This window comes from Zonotrichia albicollis, chromosome 29, assembly GCF_047830755.1.
Source record: "Zonotrichia albicollis isolate bZonAlb1 chromosome 29, bZonAlb1.hap1, whole genome shotgun sequence".
NCBI classification, from domain to species: Eukaryota; Metazoa; Chordata; class Aves; order Passeriformes; family Passerellidae; genus Zonotrichia; species Zonotrichia albicollis.
In genome coordinates, this window is record NC_133847.1 from 6,809,847 (window position 1) to 6,828,559 (window position 18,713).

Genomic DNA, 18,713 nt, shown 5'->3' on the forward strand with positions numbered 1-18,713 from the left:
GGGCCGAGCCCACACGGGATAATGGATAATCGATAATATCGGTAATAAACCGTATCCGCGTGTCTTCCCTCATCCCCACCCTGGGATAACCTCGGGCAAACGCCAGGGACCCACCCAGGCTGGCCCACACTCCCCCTCCTCAGCTGACCCACACAAACCAGACTCGACTCGGAGAAATTAATTTAATTTATTAGCAACCAAAGCGGAGCAGCATCATGAGGAATAAAACGAAATCTCAGTGCCATCACCCACATCCCCGTGCCAGGACCCACATCCCGGTGCCAGGACCCAAATCCCAATACCAGGACCCAAATCCCAGCGCCAGGACCCAAATCTCAGTTTCATGACCCCCATTCCCGTGCCAGGACGGGCACTCCGGCGGGCCGTTCCCTCCTCCCGGCCCATCCCGGTGCCCCGGGCCCGGCGGTGCCCCTGGTCCAGCCCGGGCCGTTCCCGGGGGTTGCCATGGATATCGATCTCCCTGGCGACGGGATGCGCTTCCCGCTAGATGTCGCTTCCGCCCGCGCCCGGAGCATCCCCCGAGGCTCGGGGCACCCCAAAACCCCTCCCCTGGGCAGCCCCACACACGAGCCCCTCCACTGATGGAATGCGGAGCCAAAAATCCCCCAAATCCCCCCAGAATGAGCCGGAACCCAGGGAATCCTCCTGCTCCATCACCCTCGCTGCCTCCACGCTCTGAGCCCCCCAAAATCCCCCCAGATTTGACACTGGGCCCCTCCGCAGGGCCCGCGGAGCCCCCAGGGCGCCGCTTTCGGCCGCAGAGCCCGAGGGGAAGGTGGAAGATGGATGCTCGCACACCCCGGGGACACAAAGGCGCCTTTGAGCGCTGATTTTCCAGCGCTCCCCATTAGCATCAGCAAAGGGAGCGCCCGCCGCGGGACACGGCCCGTGCGCGGCCCCCGAGTGTCCCCAAATGTCCCCAAATGTCCCCAGATCGCTCCTGTGGCCGCGGCATCTCCATCCCAGCCGGGGTGACCGCGCTGCCCGTCCCGGCTCGGGGCGCTCCCGCCTCCGTCCCTTCGCGGCCGTTTGTGCCCTCTCCCTGCAAGGAAAATAATAATAAATTAAATAAATAAATAAAATAAAATAAAATAAAATAAAATAAAATAAAAATAAAATAAAACAAAATAAAATAAAAATAAAATAAAAATAAAAAATAAAATAAAATATAAAATAAAATAATAAATAAAATCCGAGTTTCCCTTTGCTGCCGTTTGTGCCTCCTCCCTGCAAGGAAAATTAAAATAAAATAAAATAATAAAATAAAACAAATAAAATAAAAAATAAAATAAAAATAAAATTATAAAATAAATAAAATAAAATAAAATAAAATAAAATAAAATAAAATAAAATAAAATAAAATAAAATAAAAAAATAAAATCCGAGTTTCCCGCGGCGCACAAAGGCGGCGGGCGGGCATTGTCCCGGCCCTGCATCGCATTACCCGGGGCCCGCAGAAATCGCTCGTATTTCACGCTCCATCGAGCAGCTGCCCGTGTATATTTTCTGTGTTGCACTTTTAGCATGACAAAGGGAGAGGGCCTGTGAACTCCTTGCTCTTCAGACCTCTCCGACTCGTCCCCCCGAGCGGAGCCCCCCTCGGTTAGCATAACAAACTGCCACGCTTCCCCTCCCGTGCGCCCTCCTCCCTCCTTTTAGCGCTTTTATTGATTTTATTTATTTATTTTAATTTTTTTTTTCCCACCGTTAATTCAATGGGTAGCTCAGTATTTGGGGGAGGGAGGGCTCGCGGGTTTTGGGGATGTCCCTGCCGAGGTTTGGCCTGGCTCTTGTCACCCAGAAGGGTTTGGTGGCATTTTGGAGCTGTCCCCTGTGGAGGGGACAGGGCTGGAGTCACCAAACTCTGAGATTCTCCTGCTGGAGCTGTGGGCTTGCCTTGAAATTTGGTTAAAAAAGGGGAAAAAAGGGAATTGTGGGGCTGGAATGGGGATCATGGGGATGGGGCAACCTGGCCCTGTCCCCAGCCTGTCCCCAACCTGTCCCCAGCCTGTCCCCAACCTGTGCCCAGCCTGTCCCCAGCCTGTCCCCAGCCTGTCCCCAACCTGTGCCCAACCTGTGCCCAGCCTGTCCCCAGTCTATCCCACCTGTTCCCATTCTGAGGGAAGGGGGCAGGTGACACCTGGGGACAGGGGGAAGGGGACAGGTGACACTTTGGGACAGCAGGAAGGGGACAGGTGACACTTTGGGACAGGGGGAAGGGGACAGGTGACACCTGGGGACAGCAGGAAGGGGACAGGTGACATTTGCCCCTCCCAGGGGTTCCTCACCTGGCGCCTCCTCGGGCTGGGTCTCCAGGTGACACCGGGGACAGGCGGTGGCAGTGCCACACTCATGGCCACACTCACGTCCTGGTCACTGCTGGTGGCCCGAGGGGGGCCCGATGGCCCGGCCAGGGCGTGTGGTCAGCCAGGAGCCCGGACAGCGGCCTGGGGATGGCCAGGGATGGACAGGGGTGGACAGGGATGGACAGGGATGGACAGGGGTGGACACACATGATGTCACTTGCAGTCCCCTGGAATGTCCCTGCTCCCAGTTCTCAATTCCCATCTCCCAATTCCCAATTCTCAATTCCCAGTTCCCATTCCCATTCCCAATTCCTATTCCCAGTTCCCAGTTCCCATTCCCATTCCCATTCCCATTCCCAATTCCCATTCCCATTCCCAGTTCCCAATTCCCATCTCCCACACTATCCCACGTCATCCCACCCTCTCCCTCACACAGCCCCACACGGCCTGAGCCCAAATTCCCTCATTAATTAATTAATCACCTGGGTTAATTAATCAGGGCACCCTGCACGTACAAACGCCGGTGTTGTTTTTGGGGTCCCTGCTGGTTCCCCCAGCCCCAATTCCCAGGATCTTTGGGATGCAGGGCCAGGGGAGGATCCAGCCCCAAGGACGCCCCCAGGGATTCCAGGATTTCCAGAATTCCCAGGATTTTGGTGCTCACTCTGTCTCCATGACCCCAAGGAAATCTCTGTCCCATCCCGATAGGAACGGGAAGAGCTGGATGTGTTTGATTTGGATCTGTTTCATTTGGATCTGTTTGATTTGGATCTGTTTCATTTGGATCTGTTTGATTTGGATCTGTTTCATTTGGATCCATTTGATCTGGGAAAAGCTGGATCTGTTTCAGAGCAACTCCAACAAATAAACCAAGGAATTTCGAGCAGGAAACCCAGGATTTCCCGTCTCTGGAAATCCTCAATATTCCCCTCATGGAACAACCAAGACTCGAGGGGTTTTTGGGGTGAAACCAACCCCAAAAAATCCAATATTTCCAGGGCACAACAAGAGCCACAGGAACCTCCCTGCTCTCCGAGAACCCCCTGGGGAAAATCAAAAATCCAAACGTGGATTTGGGGCAGAACTCAGCACTTCCAGCCGGGAATAAGCCCAGGAAAAGGGGGGAATTTGGGAATTTGGAGGTTTGGGATCCCGGGGGGCTCCACTCCCTCCCCCCTCGCCTGGCTGCGAACAGCTTGAGTGTCCAGGCGGGAATTCATTTAAATAAATTTCCATAGGGATTAATTCCACCCTTCCCGGCAGCCCGCGGGACTGGGGAGGTGGGAAACGAGGAGGAGGAGGAGGAGGAGCCGCCCTTCCTCCCTTCCTCCCCAGCCCCGGGAATGCCGGAGCCCATCCCGACCCTCCCAAATCTCCGCTCCCAAGGCTGGAAAATTCCCCAAATTCCCCCCAAAAGCTTCCCAAGAATCGCCCCCCCACCCCCCCAAAAAATCCCATTAATGAGAAGAATTTGGGGATCCAGAAAGGGAATTTCTGGTGGTGGGAAACCCACGGATGCTAATAAAATAAAATAAAATAAAATAAAATAAAATATAAAATAAAATAAAATAAAATAAAATAAAATAAAATAAAATAAAAATAAAATAAATAAATATTTAAATTAAATAGATAAATGAATAAATAAAATGAATGCATAAATAAAATGCAATAGAATAAGCAAATTAAATAAATAAATAAAAATAAGTAAATAAATTTTTTAAAATCCCGTTAATGGGAGAAATTTGGGATGCTTAAAGGGAATTTCCACAGTGGGAAACCCACCGATGATAATTAATAAAATAAATAAATAAATAAATAAATAAATAAATACATACATACATACATACATACATACATAAAATGAATACGTAAATTAAATACAATAGCGTAAGTAAATAAAATAAAATAACCCAATAAAAAAGTAAATAAAGATATTAAAGGAATACATAAATGAAATACAATCGAATAAGTAAATGAAATATAATAATAATTAAATAAAATAAAATAAAATAAAATAAAATAAAATAAATAGAAATATAATAAAATTAATAAATAACAGAAATGTAATAAAATATAAAATAAAATAACATTTTTAAAAATTAGAAAATAAAATTGGAAAATAAAATAAAATAAAATAAAATAAAGTAAAATAAAATATAAATTTGAAAGGCATTTTGGGCTCAATGCCCGTGCCTCAGTTTCCCCTCCATCACCCCCTCACCCCACCCAATCTCCCTAAAACCCTCAACCACAAAATCACCAAATGCCCAGATATTTTCCCGGGGCCGGGGGTGACAGAAAGCGATTTGGATGCGTTAAGCGGGGGAGCCCGGGCGGGAGCGGCGGCGCCCTTGACCCGCGGCCGTGCCCGCAGCTGCCGGGGCTCAATGGGGGCTTTGTCCCCTCCCGGGATATTTATGGGGCCGGCGGTGCCCGCGACCCCCGCGGGATTTATGGCATTTCCAGAGTTCCAGCTGCTCCTCGGCCTGGCCCGGGCCTTTCCCCCGTCCTGGGAGGTTTTCCCATCCTGGGATTTCTCCCCATTATTTTAGCAAAAAAAAAAAAAAAAAAAAAGAAAAAGCTATTTAAAAACGAGCGGGTGTGGGGGGGTTCTCTCTTTTCCCCTTTTTTCCCCCCTCTTTTCCCTTTTCCCCCCTATTTTCCCAAAAAAACCCAAAGCCCAATTTAAAACCAAACAGGTGGGGAGATTATCCCACTTTTCCGTTTTTGGTTTTTTTCCCGGAAAAAAGACGAACTGGAACTGGAACTGGAACTGGAACTGGAACTGGGATTGGGACTGGGATTGGGACTGGGACTGGGATTGGGACTGGGCCTGGATTCTGGGATTTTCCTCAGGGCTGGGTGGGAGTTTTGTCTCCTGACCCCAAACACCCCACAGAGGGATGAGGAGGAGGATGATCCCGAGCCATTTCCCGCCTTTTCCCAGAGGGAATCCCGGATTTTCCTCCTCTTCCTCGGCGGGAAGCGCCCGGGGCACCCAGCCCAGCTCTGGGCCGGCCTCTTCCCCAGGCAGGGCCGCGACCGACCGGGAACCGCCCGGATCCTTCCTGTCCCTTTCCTGATCCCATTCCCATTCCCAATCCCATTCCCTGTCCCATCCCTGTCCCTTTCCTGTCCCTTTCCTGATCCCATTCCCATTCCCATTCCCATTCCCATTCCCAATCCCATTCCCTGTCCTTTTCCCTGTCCCTTTCCTGGTCCCCATTCCGGTCTCATTCCCACTCCCTTTTCCAGACCATCCCCGACCCCAATCCCAGTCCCATTCCTGATCCCATCCCAGTTCCGTTCCATCTCCTGGTCCCGTTCCCATTCCATTTCCCTTCCATTCCTGATCCCATCCCTGTTCCCAATCCCATTCCCGACCCCAATCCTGTTCTCATTCCTGTTCCCATCTCCACTACCAATCCCACCCCCTTCCCATTCCATCTCCTAGTCCTATTCCCAATCCCGTTCCCGTTCCCATTTCCATTTCCATTCCCATTCCCATTCCCATTCCCATTCCCATTTCCATTTCCATTCCCATTCCCATTTCCATTTCCATTTCCATTCCCTTTCCCATTCCCAATCCCATTCCCATTCCCGTTCCCATTTCCATTTCCATTCCCATTCCCTTTTCCATTTCCATTTCCATTCCCAATCCCATTCCCATTCCTATTCCCAATCCCATTCCCATTCCCATTCCTGGGGCTCCTCCAGGGAAGCGCTGCCTGGCACGGTCCCGCAGCGGCGCCAGCCACACCCGGATCCCAAATGTCACCAGTGCCACCTCCCCAAATGTCACCACTGTCACCCCCCGAATGTCACCGGTGTCACCTCTCGCCCTTCCCGCAGTGACAACGCCCCCCTGGGTCAGGATGGGAGGGGCTGGGAGGCCAAAACCTCGGGATTTTGGGGAAAAGCCGTTAAAGCAGAGCTCCTTTGGAGGCTCCGTGCGCTGTCCATGCAGGGCAGGGACACAGGGAGGGACACGGAACGTTCCGGAAACATCCGGGTAAACCCAGGCGGGAACGGCGCGTTAACCACGAGGCCAAGGCGCTGGGGCACCGCCTCAATCTCTGGGGAAAAAATCCCTAAAAAACCCAAAAAACCCTCTCTGAGCTCCCCAAAACCCCAGGGGAACCTCGGCTGGGCCCAACTTCATCTCCAGTTTGGCTGAGCTCGGTTAATTGTGGAGAAAACCGCAACAGCGCACAAGCTGAACGCTGTAATTACCAACCCAGGAAAAAACCCTAAAAAACCCCAAAAAACCCCAAAACCCCCAAAAAACCCTCCCTGAGCTCCCCAAAACCCCGGGGGAACCTCGGCTGGGCCCAACCTCGTCTCCAGTTTGGCTGAGCTCGGTTAATTGTGGGGCAAAGCTGAGCGCGCACGCTGAGCGCTGTAATTAGCAGCCCTGCCCCCAGCAGCCCTTGATGAGGATGATGATGATGATGATGATGGCGGTGGTGGTGGTGGCTAATTTGCTCTGCATCTGGGCCCCCACCTGCTCTGAATATGCAAACGCCGCTGATTTGCTCCTCGGGGAGGGGGGGAAGGAACAAAGAGACCCCACAAAGGAACCGAGAGCGGCGCCCAAGACGGGGAGTTCGGGATTAAAGAGAATTTCCTGGGTTTGACAAAATGGGGGAAATTCGGGCTTAAAGGGAATTTCCTGGGTTGGCCAAAATGAGGGAAATTCAGGCATAAAGAGAAATTCCTGTGTTTGCCAGAATAGGAGAATTCGGCCTGAAAGGGAATTTCCTGGGTTTACCAAAATGGGGGAAATTCAGGCCTAAATAGAAATTCCTGTGTTTGCAAGAATAGGAGAATTCGGCTTGAAAGGAAATTTCCTGGGTTTGCCAAAATGGAGGAAATTTGGTCTTAAATAGAATGTCCTTGGTCGGCCAAAATGGGGGAGTTTGGACTTAAAGAGAATTTATTGGGTTTGCCAAAATGGGGAGAATTCGGCCTTAAAGTTCGTTTGCTGAAATGGGGAGAGTTTGGCCTTAAAGGGAATTTCCTGGGTTTGCCAAAATGGGAGGAATTCAACCTAAAAGAGAATTTTCTTGGCTGTCCAAAATGGGGAGAATTGACCTTAAAGGGAATTTCCTTGGTTTTCCAAAATGCAGACATTTCTGCCCTACAGCTGAATCTCTGTTTTCTCCAAAATGAGATTTTGACCCTACAGCCAAATTTCCTCGATTTTGCAAAATGTGGAGATTTCGGCCTTACAGGTGAATTTCCTCTCTTTTTTTTCAACATTTGGGCATTTTGGCCTTGCAGGAGAATTTCCTTGTTTTTCCAAAATGAGATTTCCTCCTTACAGCCAAATTTCCCCATTTTTCCAAAATGAAATTTCAGCCCTACAGCCGAATTTCCAGGGTTTTCCAGAATGAGATTTCCCCTTTACAGCTGAATTTGCCCTTTTTTTTTTTTTCCATTTTCCCCTTTTTTTCCCCATCTCTCTCTGAATCCTGAGGGCTTCTTTTATGTTTATTTTATTTATTTCGTTTTTTTTTAATCCATAGGAATTACTGGGAGGTGGAACCCCTGGGATCACCTTGGTTCTCCTCCATCCATCCTTCCTTTACCTTCTCCTTTTTAATTTATTAAAAAATACATTTAAATATATTATTTTTTTCCCTATTTTTTTTTCTCCGCTATGGAGGAAAATTATGAATGGAAAGGAGGAGTCTGGGCTGGATTAAAACCGAGACAAAAGAAGGGGAAAAAAAAAAAAAAGAAAAATCATCCTGGCTTGTTTTCCTTTGCCGCGGGGAATCCACGTGGGGAAGACAGGGAAAAAAAAAAGGGAAAAAAAAAATTTTAAAAGTGGCGAGAGGAGAAATAAATCCTGCCTGGAAAAGCTCCATTGGAGATTTCCAGCCCGGCCCTTCCTCTGCCCACCTGGATGGAAAACGGGGACACAGCGAGGCCAAAACATCGATTTTTTGCCCTCTTTATCTCCACATTTTTAGGATTTATTTTCCCTCCTGCCCCACGGAGAGAAATATTTTCTCTCCCCCTTTCCCTTTTTTCCCTCCTTGGGAATTCAGGGGGCATTTCCTGATCTTTCTTCTGGAAATTCCATGTGTTCTGAAACCCAAAAATTCATCCCAAAAAGGCCCAAAATTCATCCCCAAAACCCTAAAATTCATCCCAACCCCCCCGGCTCCTGTTGGCTCTGCCCACAGAGGAGCCAGGGTTAAAAAAATCCCATTTTTAGATATTTATATATTGTTATAATTTTATATATTGCAATTTTATATAATTATATATTTTATTTACATTTTTATATTTATATAGTTATACACATATATATTTTTGTAATTTTATAATTTGTAATTTTATAGGTATTTATTTAGTATATATTTATAAATATATTGTCTATATATTTATTCATTTATACATTTATATATATATTTATATATTTATGATTCCAGCCTATTTCTTATTTCCAGGTGAATTTTCAAGTCTCCCTGGAATTTAATCCAGTTAAAATCTTCCCAATATTCCCTTAAAATATTCCCAATTTCAAACAAAGCAATACCAGCAGCTCTCCCAAAAAAAACCCAGGAGATTTTCTGGAATTTTCCCAAATTTCCTTTGTTTGCTTTATGAGTGGAGTTGGGGGGAAAAAAGGAAAATAAATATAAATATAAATATAAAATTACAAACTATAATTTTATAAAAATATCCCAAAGTGATTTATTTTCCTTTAATTTTCTTGAAAAACTTGAATTCCCTGTTGGAAAAAAAAATCCTTTTTTTGTGTGTGTTGGAATCTCCTCCAATCCTCAATTCTTTCCTTTCCCATCCCCAAAAAACCCTGGGAGAAATCCCCAAAAAATGCCAATCCAAGGCCGGGGGGAAAAAAAAGGGGGAATTTTTGGGAATTTGAGGATCAGAGAGGCTCAAAACACAAAAATGGGGAAAACTGGGGAAAGAACTGGGGAAAAAATGGGGGAAATTGTGGGAAAAGAGGAGAAATTGGGAAAATATGGCAGAAATTGGGGGAAATTTGGGGATGGGGAAAAAATTGGGGGAAATGGGGGAAATTGTGGGAAAAATGGGGGGAAATGAGGGGAAATTGGGGGTAAATTGGAGGAACTCGGGGAAAAAGGGGGGAAATTGGGGAAAATGGGGAAGAAGAGAGGAAAAAAGGGAAGGGAGGGAGAGGGGCTGAGAAGAAAGGCCGGGAGGAAGAGCAGAAAAGGGAATGTGGTGATGAGCCCCGGCTGCCGAGGGGAGGGCAGGGGGGGCTGATGGCCTAATTACCATATTCAAATCTAATTAATTCCCCTTTGCATAAAAAGGGCACGGCGGGCGTGGGACCGGCCCTGCAGATGGAGTCCCAGGATCTGAACCCGCCCGCGAGGAGGAGGAGGAGGAGGAGGAGGAGGAAGAAAAGCGGGAGGAGGAGGAGAAAAAGGATGAGGAGGAAGAGGAGAATGAGGAGGAAAAACAGGAGGAGGATGAGGAGGGTGAGGAGAAGGCAGAGGAGAAAATGAGGAGGAAAAGTGGGAGGAGGATGAGGAGGAGGAGGAGGAAAAGCAGAAGGACAAAGACGAGGATGATGAGGATGATGAGGATGACGAGGATGATGAGGATGATGAGGATGATGATGAGGATGATGAAGGTGGCCCTGCCCCAGCATCGAGCAGCTGCTGAGGGCACCCATGGTGGCCTTGGAGGGTTCAAGGCGGAGAATTACGGAAAAATGTGGGAAAAAATTCCAAATTTCAGGGCTTTGAGGCCTCTCAGCGTCAACTGGGGATCCCAACTCCAGCCCCATTGGGGCTTTGGAGGGTTCAAAGCTGAGAATTATGGAAAAATGTGGGAAAAAATTCCAAATTTCGGGGTATTGAGGGCTCCCAAATCCGTCCCCAGGCTGGTGGGACAGAGCTGATCCCCATCCCAAAGGCAGATTCGGGATTTGTGTCCCCAGGGATGGGAGGAACCCACAGCAAAATCCCAGCCCCACCTCCAGGGCTGATCCCACATTTCCACCCAACCCCATTTAGCGTTATTTTGGGGGAAAAATGGGATTATTTCCCTCATCCCCCTTGCTTGAGACGAACAAATCCTGCTGGAAAATCCTGGCCGGGCTGCCAGGCTCACCCCGGGAAAGGTGAAAGTTGTTTTTCCTTAATGTTTTGGACAGCTCTGTCACGTGGAGAGGGGAAGGGAAAAAAGGGAAAATAAAAAAAGAACTCGGAGGAGGGAGGACCTGAGGGGATGCGGATTCCTTCCCCTCCACTGATTCCCGAGGATGGGATGAGCTGAGGCTGCGGGCTCTGCTCATCCCCAGCGCCTGCCCTGTGCTGGAACCCCAGAAACCACGGAAAATCGGGATGGAAGGGGTTAAAAAACGGGAAAATAGGGCTGGAAGGGGTTAAACCCCGGGAAGATAGGGCTGGAAGGGGTTAAAAACCAGGAAAATGGGGTTGGAAATGGTTAAATCCCAGGAAAATCAGATTGGAAGGGGTTACATCACAGGAAAATCGGGATGGAAATGGTTAAATCCCAGGAAAAGCGAGTTGGAAAGAGTTAAATCCCAGGAAAATCAGGTTGGAAAGGGTTAAACACCAGGAAAATCGGGATGGAAGGGGTTAAACCCCAGGAACATGGGGATTGGATGGAGAAGCAGAGGGGAAATGGAGGGAAATTCCCATTTAAGGGGATTAAAGGATGGGAGAGGAGATTTTGGGGTGTAAATTAAAAGGGAAATGGGAGAAAAGTCGATATTTTTGGGATCCCAAACGATCTGGTTTTCCACCAGCTCCGGCAGGGGGAGGGATCTGAACATTTCCCAAGAGGAATGTCAATTAAATGGGGATAAAATTGGGGTTTTTTCCCCACAAAACAACGGGAAAAGGGTCGGGATGGGGCCTCACAGCTGCTCTCCGATCCCCCAAACCCCTGGGGGAGATCCCACAGGGGAACCCCAATTCTGGGTCTGCAGGAAAGGAGGAAAAGCAGGAAAACCCCAAACTTACCCCATCCGGCCTTGGCAAGTGGAGCCTTTCCCGGGAAATCGGGAATTGCGGGAATTGCGGGAATTGCGGGGCAGGAAATCCCGGCCCGCGGCGGCTCCGGGGCTGCTCCGGCCGCGATCTCCGGGATTCGGGATCGTCCCGAGGCTCCTGGGGATGGATGGGGCTGGATCGGGGCCAGGCGGGAGCTCTGCCCTGCAGAAAACGGGATAGGAGGGGTCCTGTCAGCTCCGCACCCTGATGGAGCGCCTCCGAACTCCGGCATTGTGGGAATGTGGGATTTGGGGATTCTGGGATTTGGGGATTCTGGGATTTGGCGATTCTGACATTCTGGGACTCTGGGATTCAGAGATTCAGAGATTCTAGGATTCTATAATTCTGGGATTTTGGGGTTCTGGAATTCTGAGATTTTGGGGTTCTGGGGTTTTGGGATTCTGAGATTCTGGGATTCTGAGATTCTGGGATTCAGACGTTTTGGGATTCTCTGATTCTGGGGTTCTGAGATTTTGGGGGTTTGGGTTTTGGGATTCTGGGATTCTGGGATTCAGGAATTCCATTTTTTTGGGATTCTGGGATTCAGAGATTTTGATATTCTGGAATTCTGTATTTCTGGGAATCTGGGATTCAGGGATTCCATTATTCTGGGATTCTGAGTTTCTGGACTTCTGGGATTCAGAGATTCAGAAATTCTGGGATTCTGAGATTTTAGGATTCTGGGATTGAGAGATTTTGGGATTCTCTGATTCTGGGATTCTGAGATTCAGGAATTCTGGGATTCAGGATTTCCATTATTCTGGGATTCTGGACTTTCGTTATTCAGCGAGTGCTGACATTCAAGGAGCACATGGAACTGCGTTTCCCCGAATTCCAACCGGCCCGCCGGGCTCCCCGTGTGCCGCCAGGCCCTGCAGGGACATCTGGCACCAGCCCAGACCCTCCCAGGGGTCACGGTGGGGTCGGAACGTCGGGAAAATCCCGAATCCCATCGAAAATCCCGAATCCCATCGCACCAGGGGCTGCTCCATCCCCGCCCTGCCCCAGGAGCTCCCCGGCATTCCCGGGGACATTTGGAGGTGACAGCAGCCGCCAGCCTGGCGGTGACACCTCGGGAGCCCAGAGCATTTCCCTGCTGCGTTTTGGGGTTCAGGTTCCTGTGTGGGACGAGACCCTCAGTGGTTCCACCCGGAGCCCACATCCCTTCTTTCCAGGACATTTCCCTGTCGGTTTTTAGCGTAGGGTTGGCCTTTCCAGCAGGTTCCATCCTGATCCCAAATCCCTTTATCCAGAACATTTCCCTGCTGGTTTTTAGGGTTCCTGTGTAGGATTAGCCCTTCCAGCACATTCCACCCCAAGGCCATATCCCTCCTTTCCAGGACACGTTCCTGTCAGTTTTTAGGGTTAATGTTCCTGTGTAGGATGAGCCCCTCGGTGGTTCCACCCCGACCCCACATCTCTCTTTTCCAGAACATTTCCCTGCAGGTTTTTAGGATCCAGATTTGTGTGTAGGACAAGCTCCTCAGCCACACCAACACCACATCCCTTTTCCCAGAACATTTCCCTGCAGGTTTTTAGGGTAGGATGAGTCTCTCCAGCAGGTTCCATCCTGATCCCACATTCCCCTTTTCCCGGACCATTTCCCTGCTGTTTTCCAGGGTTCCTGTGTAGGATTGGCCCCTCCAGCAGGTTCCATCCTGATCCCACATTCCCCCTTTTCCCAGCCCATTTCCCTGCTGCTTTTCGGGGTTCCTGCACAGCACGACCCCCGAGCGGCTCCCACCCCGACCCCCATCCCGGGGCCGGGCCGGGCGGCTCCGGGAGGAGCGGCGGGGACCGAGGGGATGCTTGGGGTGGCCCGCGCAGTAATTATCTCATTGGGCCGGTAATACCCTTTCAAGCGGAGCGGGGTGGGGAGGCATTGTTCGGGCCGAGGGATTACATCAACCCGCCCGAGCAGACAATGCGCTCCCCCTGGGCAGAGGCAGCGCGGCCCCGGGGGACGGCAGGAGGCGGCGGCCCGAGTGTCTCAATTAGCGGCTGTCCCGAGCCGAGCGGGGTGCGGGGGCTCCTGGGGGGCACCCTCGGCATCCTTAACCCTTGGCGGGCCTGTCAGCCCTGCGGGGACAGCGGGATGCCAGCAGGGCTGGGGCGTCCCCTCCTCCTCCCGCCGAGGGCTGCGGGAGGGAAAGCGCGGCCTCGTTTGCTCCTTTGCTCCTTTTCTCGCTTTTCTGCCCGTTTTTGCCTCCTCAGAGCGCGGTGCCAGCCCCTTCCAGCCTCCCTGCGCTGTGCTGGGTGGCACGGCAATGTCCCCGAGGCCAAACAGCAGCGCGGGGGGACGAAAACAGCCCTGGCACCGGTACCGGGGCACGGCCGCTCCTCACGCACAGGGGGCACGGCATCGCCTCCATCTCCGGGGGCACGGCAGCTCCACCGGGGCCACGGCCGCTCCCCATGCACAGGGGGCACGGCAGCTCCACCGGGGCACGGCATCGCCTCCATCTCGGGGGGCACCGCAGCTCCTCACCCGCAAGGGTACCGCAGCCCCACCATCCCCACATCCCCACCATCCCCACCATCCCCACATCCCCACCATCCCTGCATCCCCACATCCCCACCATCCCCTCCATCCCCTCCATCTCTCCATCCCCTCCATCTCTCCATCCCCGCATCCCCTCCATCCCTGCATCCCCTCCATCCCCTCCATCCCCTCCATCCCTCCATCCCCTCCATCCCCTCCATTCCTCCATCCCCTCCATCTCTCCATCCCCTCATCCTCTCCATCCCCTCCATTCCTCCATCCCCTCCATCTCTCCATCCCCTCCATCCCCTCCATCCCCACATCCCTTCCATCCCCTCCATCCCCTCCATCTCTCCATCCCCTCCATCCCCTCCATCCCCTCCATCCCCTCCATCCCCTCCATCCCTCCATCCCTCCATCCCCTCCATCTCCTCCATCCCCTCCATCCTCTCCATCCCCTCCATCTCTCCATCCCCTCATCCCCTCCATACCCTCCATCCCCTCCATCTCCTCCATCCCTCCATCCCCTCCATCCCCTCCATCCCCTCCATCCCTCCATCCCCGCAGGCCGTGCCCAGCCTGGCACGCCCGGGCTCGCTCCGTGCTCGCTCAGCCGTGCGGCCGCCGCGCCAGGTTAGCGGCGGGGCGAGGGGCCGGCCCCACCTGGCCCTCGCCATCCGTGGGGTGATTAAACACGGGGCTCCCAGCTGCCATACATTTTTAAATAAATGAATAATACATAGCGGGGGTGATAAATAAATAACGGCCGTACATTTGAACTTAGCCTCTGAGAAAATCCTTTTAGTTCAAAAGGAGCGGGGCGCTCGGAAAGGGGAGCGCATGCATTTTGAATGGGCTGCCATGGAGTGTCAGCGACCGGCGGCGGAGACGAGGGGGAGGAGGAGGAGGAGGAGGAGGAGGAGGAGGAAAAGAGAGGAGGAGGAAGGAGGGAAAGAGGAAAAGAGGAAAGCGGGAAAGAGAAAAGGAGGAAAAGAGGAAAAGAAGGAAAGAGGAAAGGAGGAAAGAGGGAAAAAGGGAAAGAGGAACAGCTCAGGGAAGTGGGAAAGCAGGAAAAGAAGGAAGGAGGAAAAAGAGGGAAGGAAGAAAACAGGAAAAGAGGGAAAGAGGGAAAGAAGGAAGGAAGGAAGGAAGTGGCGGAAGGAAGTGGCGGAAGTGGCGGAAGTGGCGGAAGTGGCGGAAGTGGCGGAAGTGGCGGAAGGAAGGAAGGAAGGAAGGAAGGAAGGAAGGAAGGAAGGAAGGAAGGAAGGAAGGAAGGAAGGAAGGAAGGAAGGAAGGAAGGAAGGAAGGAATCCCCATCTGCGGCTCCGGGCTCATTCCTGCAGCTGCTGCGGGCCCGGCCCCAGCCCCGAGCGCCGCCGCCCGGCCCGGCCTCGGTCAGGTGTGGGGAGAGCCGGGACAGGGCGAGGAGGGACGGAAAATAAAGCAACAACAGCAAAAACCCCCAACAAAATAAATAAAAAAAACAACTCCAAACAGCCCTGGGTGCCGGCAGCAGAGTTTGCATCCTCCCCCACCTCAACATCTCCTGAGATGGGGGAATTTCCATCTCCCCCACCTGATCATCCCGCAAAGGGGGAAATGTTTGGAATTTCCATCTCCCTCATCCCAGCACCCCCCAAGAGGTGAAAACCTCCATCCTCCCCATCACATCATCACAAAAAGGGGGAAATTTTTGCATTTTCCATCCTCCCCATTACATCATCACAAAAAGGAGGAATTTTTTGGAATTTCCATACTGCCGGTGGCACGGGGAGGGTTTGTGTGTGTGTGTCTGTCTGTCTGTCTGTCTGTCTGTCTCTGTGTGTGTGTGCCCGTGTGTCACTGCCGGGCCCTGACCCCACCTGTCTGTCTGTCTGTGTATCTGTGTGTGTGTGTCTGTCTGTCTGTGTGTCTGTCTGTCTGTGTGTCTGTCCTTGTGTCCGTCTGTCTGTCTCTCTGTGTGTGCCCGTGTGTCGCTGCCGGGCCCTGACCCCGCCTGTCTGTCCGTGTATCTGTGTGTCTGTCTGTCTGTCTGTCTGTCCGTGCGTCCGTCTGTCTCTCCGTGTGCGTGCCCGTGTGTCGCTGCCGGGCCCTGACCCCGCCTGTCTGTCTGTGTGTGTATCTGTCTGTCTGTCTGTGTGTCTGTCTGTCTGTCCGTGTGTCTGTCTGTCCGTGTGTCCGTCTGTCTGTCCGTGTGTCCGTCTGTCTGTCTGTCTCTCCGTATGCGTGCCCGTGTGTCGCTGCCGGGCCCTGACCCCGCCGGCCGCGCTCCTGCTCCTTCCCTGCCCGCGCTGCTCCGGGCGTGGGAAAAAGGCCGGGGCTCCTTTCACAGCTGTTCTGGCTCCGCACTGAGCTAATGGAGGGGCTCCCTCCCCTCCCGGCCCTCCCTCCCCTCCTTCCCCGCCGCCTTTTCAGGCCTCCAGCGCCAAAAAAAAAAAAAAACCAAAACAAAAAAAGCCCATTCAGGAGTGGCTAAAAGCATAAACCCACAAAACAAACCGCAAAAAATCCACAAACCCACAGAAAACCGCAAAAACGCGAACCACAAAACCACAAACTCACAGCTCATTGTTCCCGGAGAGCAGCAAAGCACCAGGTGGGGGACACACAGAGGTGTGCAAGGGTGGGGGGCACAAGTGTGCAAGGCCGGGGATGCACACGCGTGTGCAAGGCAGGGACACACAGGTGTGCAAGGCCGGGGATGCAAGGCTGGGGTGAATACGTGTGGCCCCTCCAAGGTTTGGGAATTGCAGCTGGGGAGGGATTTCAGCCCTAAAGAGAGGTTTGGGAATGGGGAATGGGGTTCGGGAATGGGGTTCGGGAATGGCGTTTGGGGTTTGGGGTTTGGGAGGTTCCTGCTTTGGGGTCTCTGTCCCCCTCCCCAGTCTGGCCCCGATGTTGGAATGTTTGGGTTTGGGGTGAAAAATGAGGTTTGGAAAGCGGCGGAGCCCGGGGTTGGTGTGGGAGCACAGAGGGGAGGGGACACAGGGACGGTGACACTGCTGTCCTACAGACACAGGGACCCCAAAATCCCCATCCTGCGCCTCAGTCCCCACCTCAGCCATGGAGACCCCAAAACCCCATCACTGCCCCCTTCACGGACTTTGGGACCCCAAAACCCCATCACTGCACCCTTCACAGACTTCGGGACCCCAAAACCCCATCACTGCACCCTTCACAGACTTTGGGACCCCAAAACCCCATCACTGCACACCTCAGCCCCAGAGCAGCGCCAAGCTCGTGATTTCCATTACAAAAAAATAAATCCATTTCTGGTGGTGGCAGAGGAAACCTCAAAACCACCATCCCCAAAGCTCCGCCAGCACAACCCTCCAATAGAATCTTAATTTTTATTATTTATATTTTTAATTTTAATTTTATTTATATTTTAATTTAAATTGTATTGTTATTTTTATTTTTATGTTAGTGTTAATTTTTATTTTTAGTTTTACTTTTATTTTTACTTTTATTTTTATTTTTATTTTTATTTTTATTTTTATTTTTATTTTTATTTTTATTTTATTTTTATTTTTATTTTTATTTTTATCTTTATCTTTATTTTTTATCTTTATTTTTAATTCTTTCTATTCATTTCTAATTTTAAATTTTAAATTTAAAAAATATTTTATTATTTAAATTTTAATTATTTTTATTCTCTAAATTTTTATTATTATTATTTTATTTTTACCTTTACAATAGTTTTTATTATTTTATTTTATTTTCATTCTTACTTTCAATATTATTTTCATTTTCATTTCTATTTTGAAGCGCTCGGGTTTGTTTTTCGCTCTGACACCGAGGGCAGCGGGACGGACGCACGGACACGGCGACATCCCCGGGTGCTTTTCCCGGCTGACCTTTCCTGGTGGCTCCTGATCAGATCCTTTGTGACACGAGCGGGGCCGGGGACACCTCCCGTGGCCACGGGCGCGTCCCTGTCACCACGGGCGCGTCCCTGTCACCTGCCATTAGCGCAACGGGGCCGTGCCACCGCGCTCCTTCCGCACCAGCAGCGGCGCCAGCGCCAGCCTGGGGTGCCCGCGGCGCCCGGGCACTGAAATCCCAGGGAAATATGATGGAATATCCCGTAGAGATGCCATGGAAATATCATGGAAATATCCCATGGAAATCCCATGGAAATATCCCATGGAGATCCCATGGAAATCCTATGGATAACCCATGGAGAACTTATGGAAATATCCTATGGAAATATCCCATGGAGATTCCATGGAAATATAATGGAAATATCCCATGGAGATCCCATGGAAATATCCCATGGAGATCCCATGGAGATCTCATGGAAATCGCATGGAGAACTTATGGAAATATCCTATGGAAATATCCCATGGAAATCCCATGGAAATATCCCATGGAAATCCCATGGAAATCCTACGGATATCCCATGGAGATCCTATGGAAATATCCTATGGAAATATCCCATGGAAATCCCATGGAAATATGATGGAAATATCCCATGGAGATCCCATGGAGATCTCATGGAAATCGCATGGAAATCTCATGGAAACCCCATGGAAATCCCATGGAAATATCTCATGGAAACCCCATGGAAATCCCATGGAAATATCCCTTGGAGACCCCATGGAATTCCTATGTAAATCCCATGGAGATCCCATGGAAATATCCCATGGAAACCCCATGGAAATATCCCATGGAAATCCCATCAAATCATCCCATAGAAATCCCGTGGATTTGGATTTAGGTTTGGATTTTGATTTGGGTTTGGAATTAGGTTTGGATTTGGATTTAGGTTTGGATTTTGATTTGGGTTTGGAATTGGGTTTGTATTTGGGTTTGGGTTTGGTTTTGCAGGGGGACAAAGCACAGGTCCCCACCCCAGGCCGAGCTCCTGCTCCT

At 50.7% G+C, this 18,713-nt stretch overlaps 1 protein-coding gene across 9 annotated transcripts in view; it reads right to left on the minus strand.

Moving 5' to 3' along the window:
- Nucleotides 1-168: 168 nt before the first annotated feature.
- LOC141725428 (uncharacterized) overlaps nucleotides 169-18,713 on the minus strand; it is a 32,518-nt gene continuing 13,973 nt past the window's right edge. For 7 of the 9 annotated variants that reach the window (XR_012577282.1, XR_012577278.1, XR_012577280.1 and 4 more), the window contains 3 exons: nucleotides 11,327-11,518; nucleotides 2,310-2,468; nucleotides 169-1,063 (listed from right to left, as the gene is read on the minus strand). Coding sequence is in view for 2 of the 9 variants with exons in the window: in XM_074528953.1 (XP_074385054.1) it covers nucleotides 2,384-2,468; nucleotides 11,327-11,518 (277 nt within the window). In the remaining 7 variants the exon portion in view is untranslated. The remainder of the gene's footprint in view (nucleotides 1,064-2,309; nucleotides 2,469-11,326; nucleotides 11,519-18,713) is intronic. The other 2 variants (XM_074528952.1, XM_074528955.1) reach the window with 2 other exon arrangements.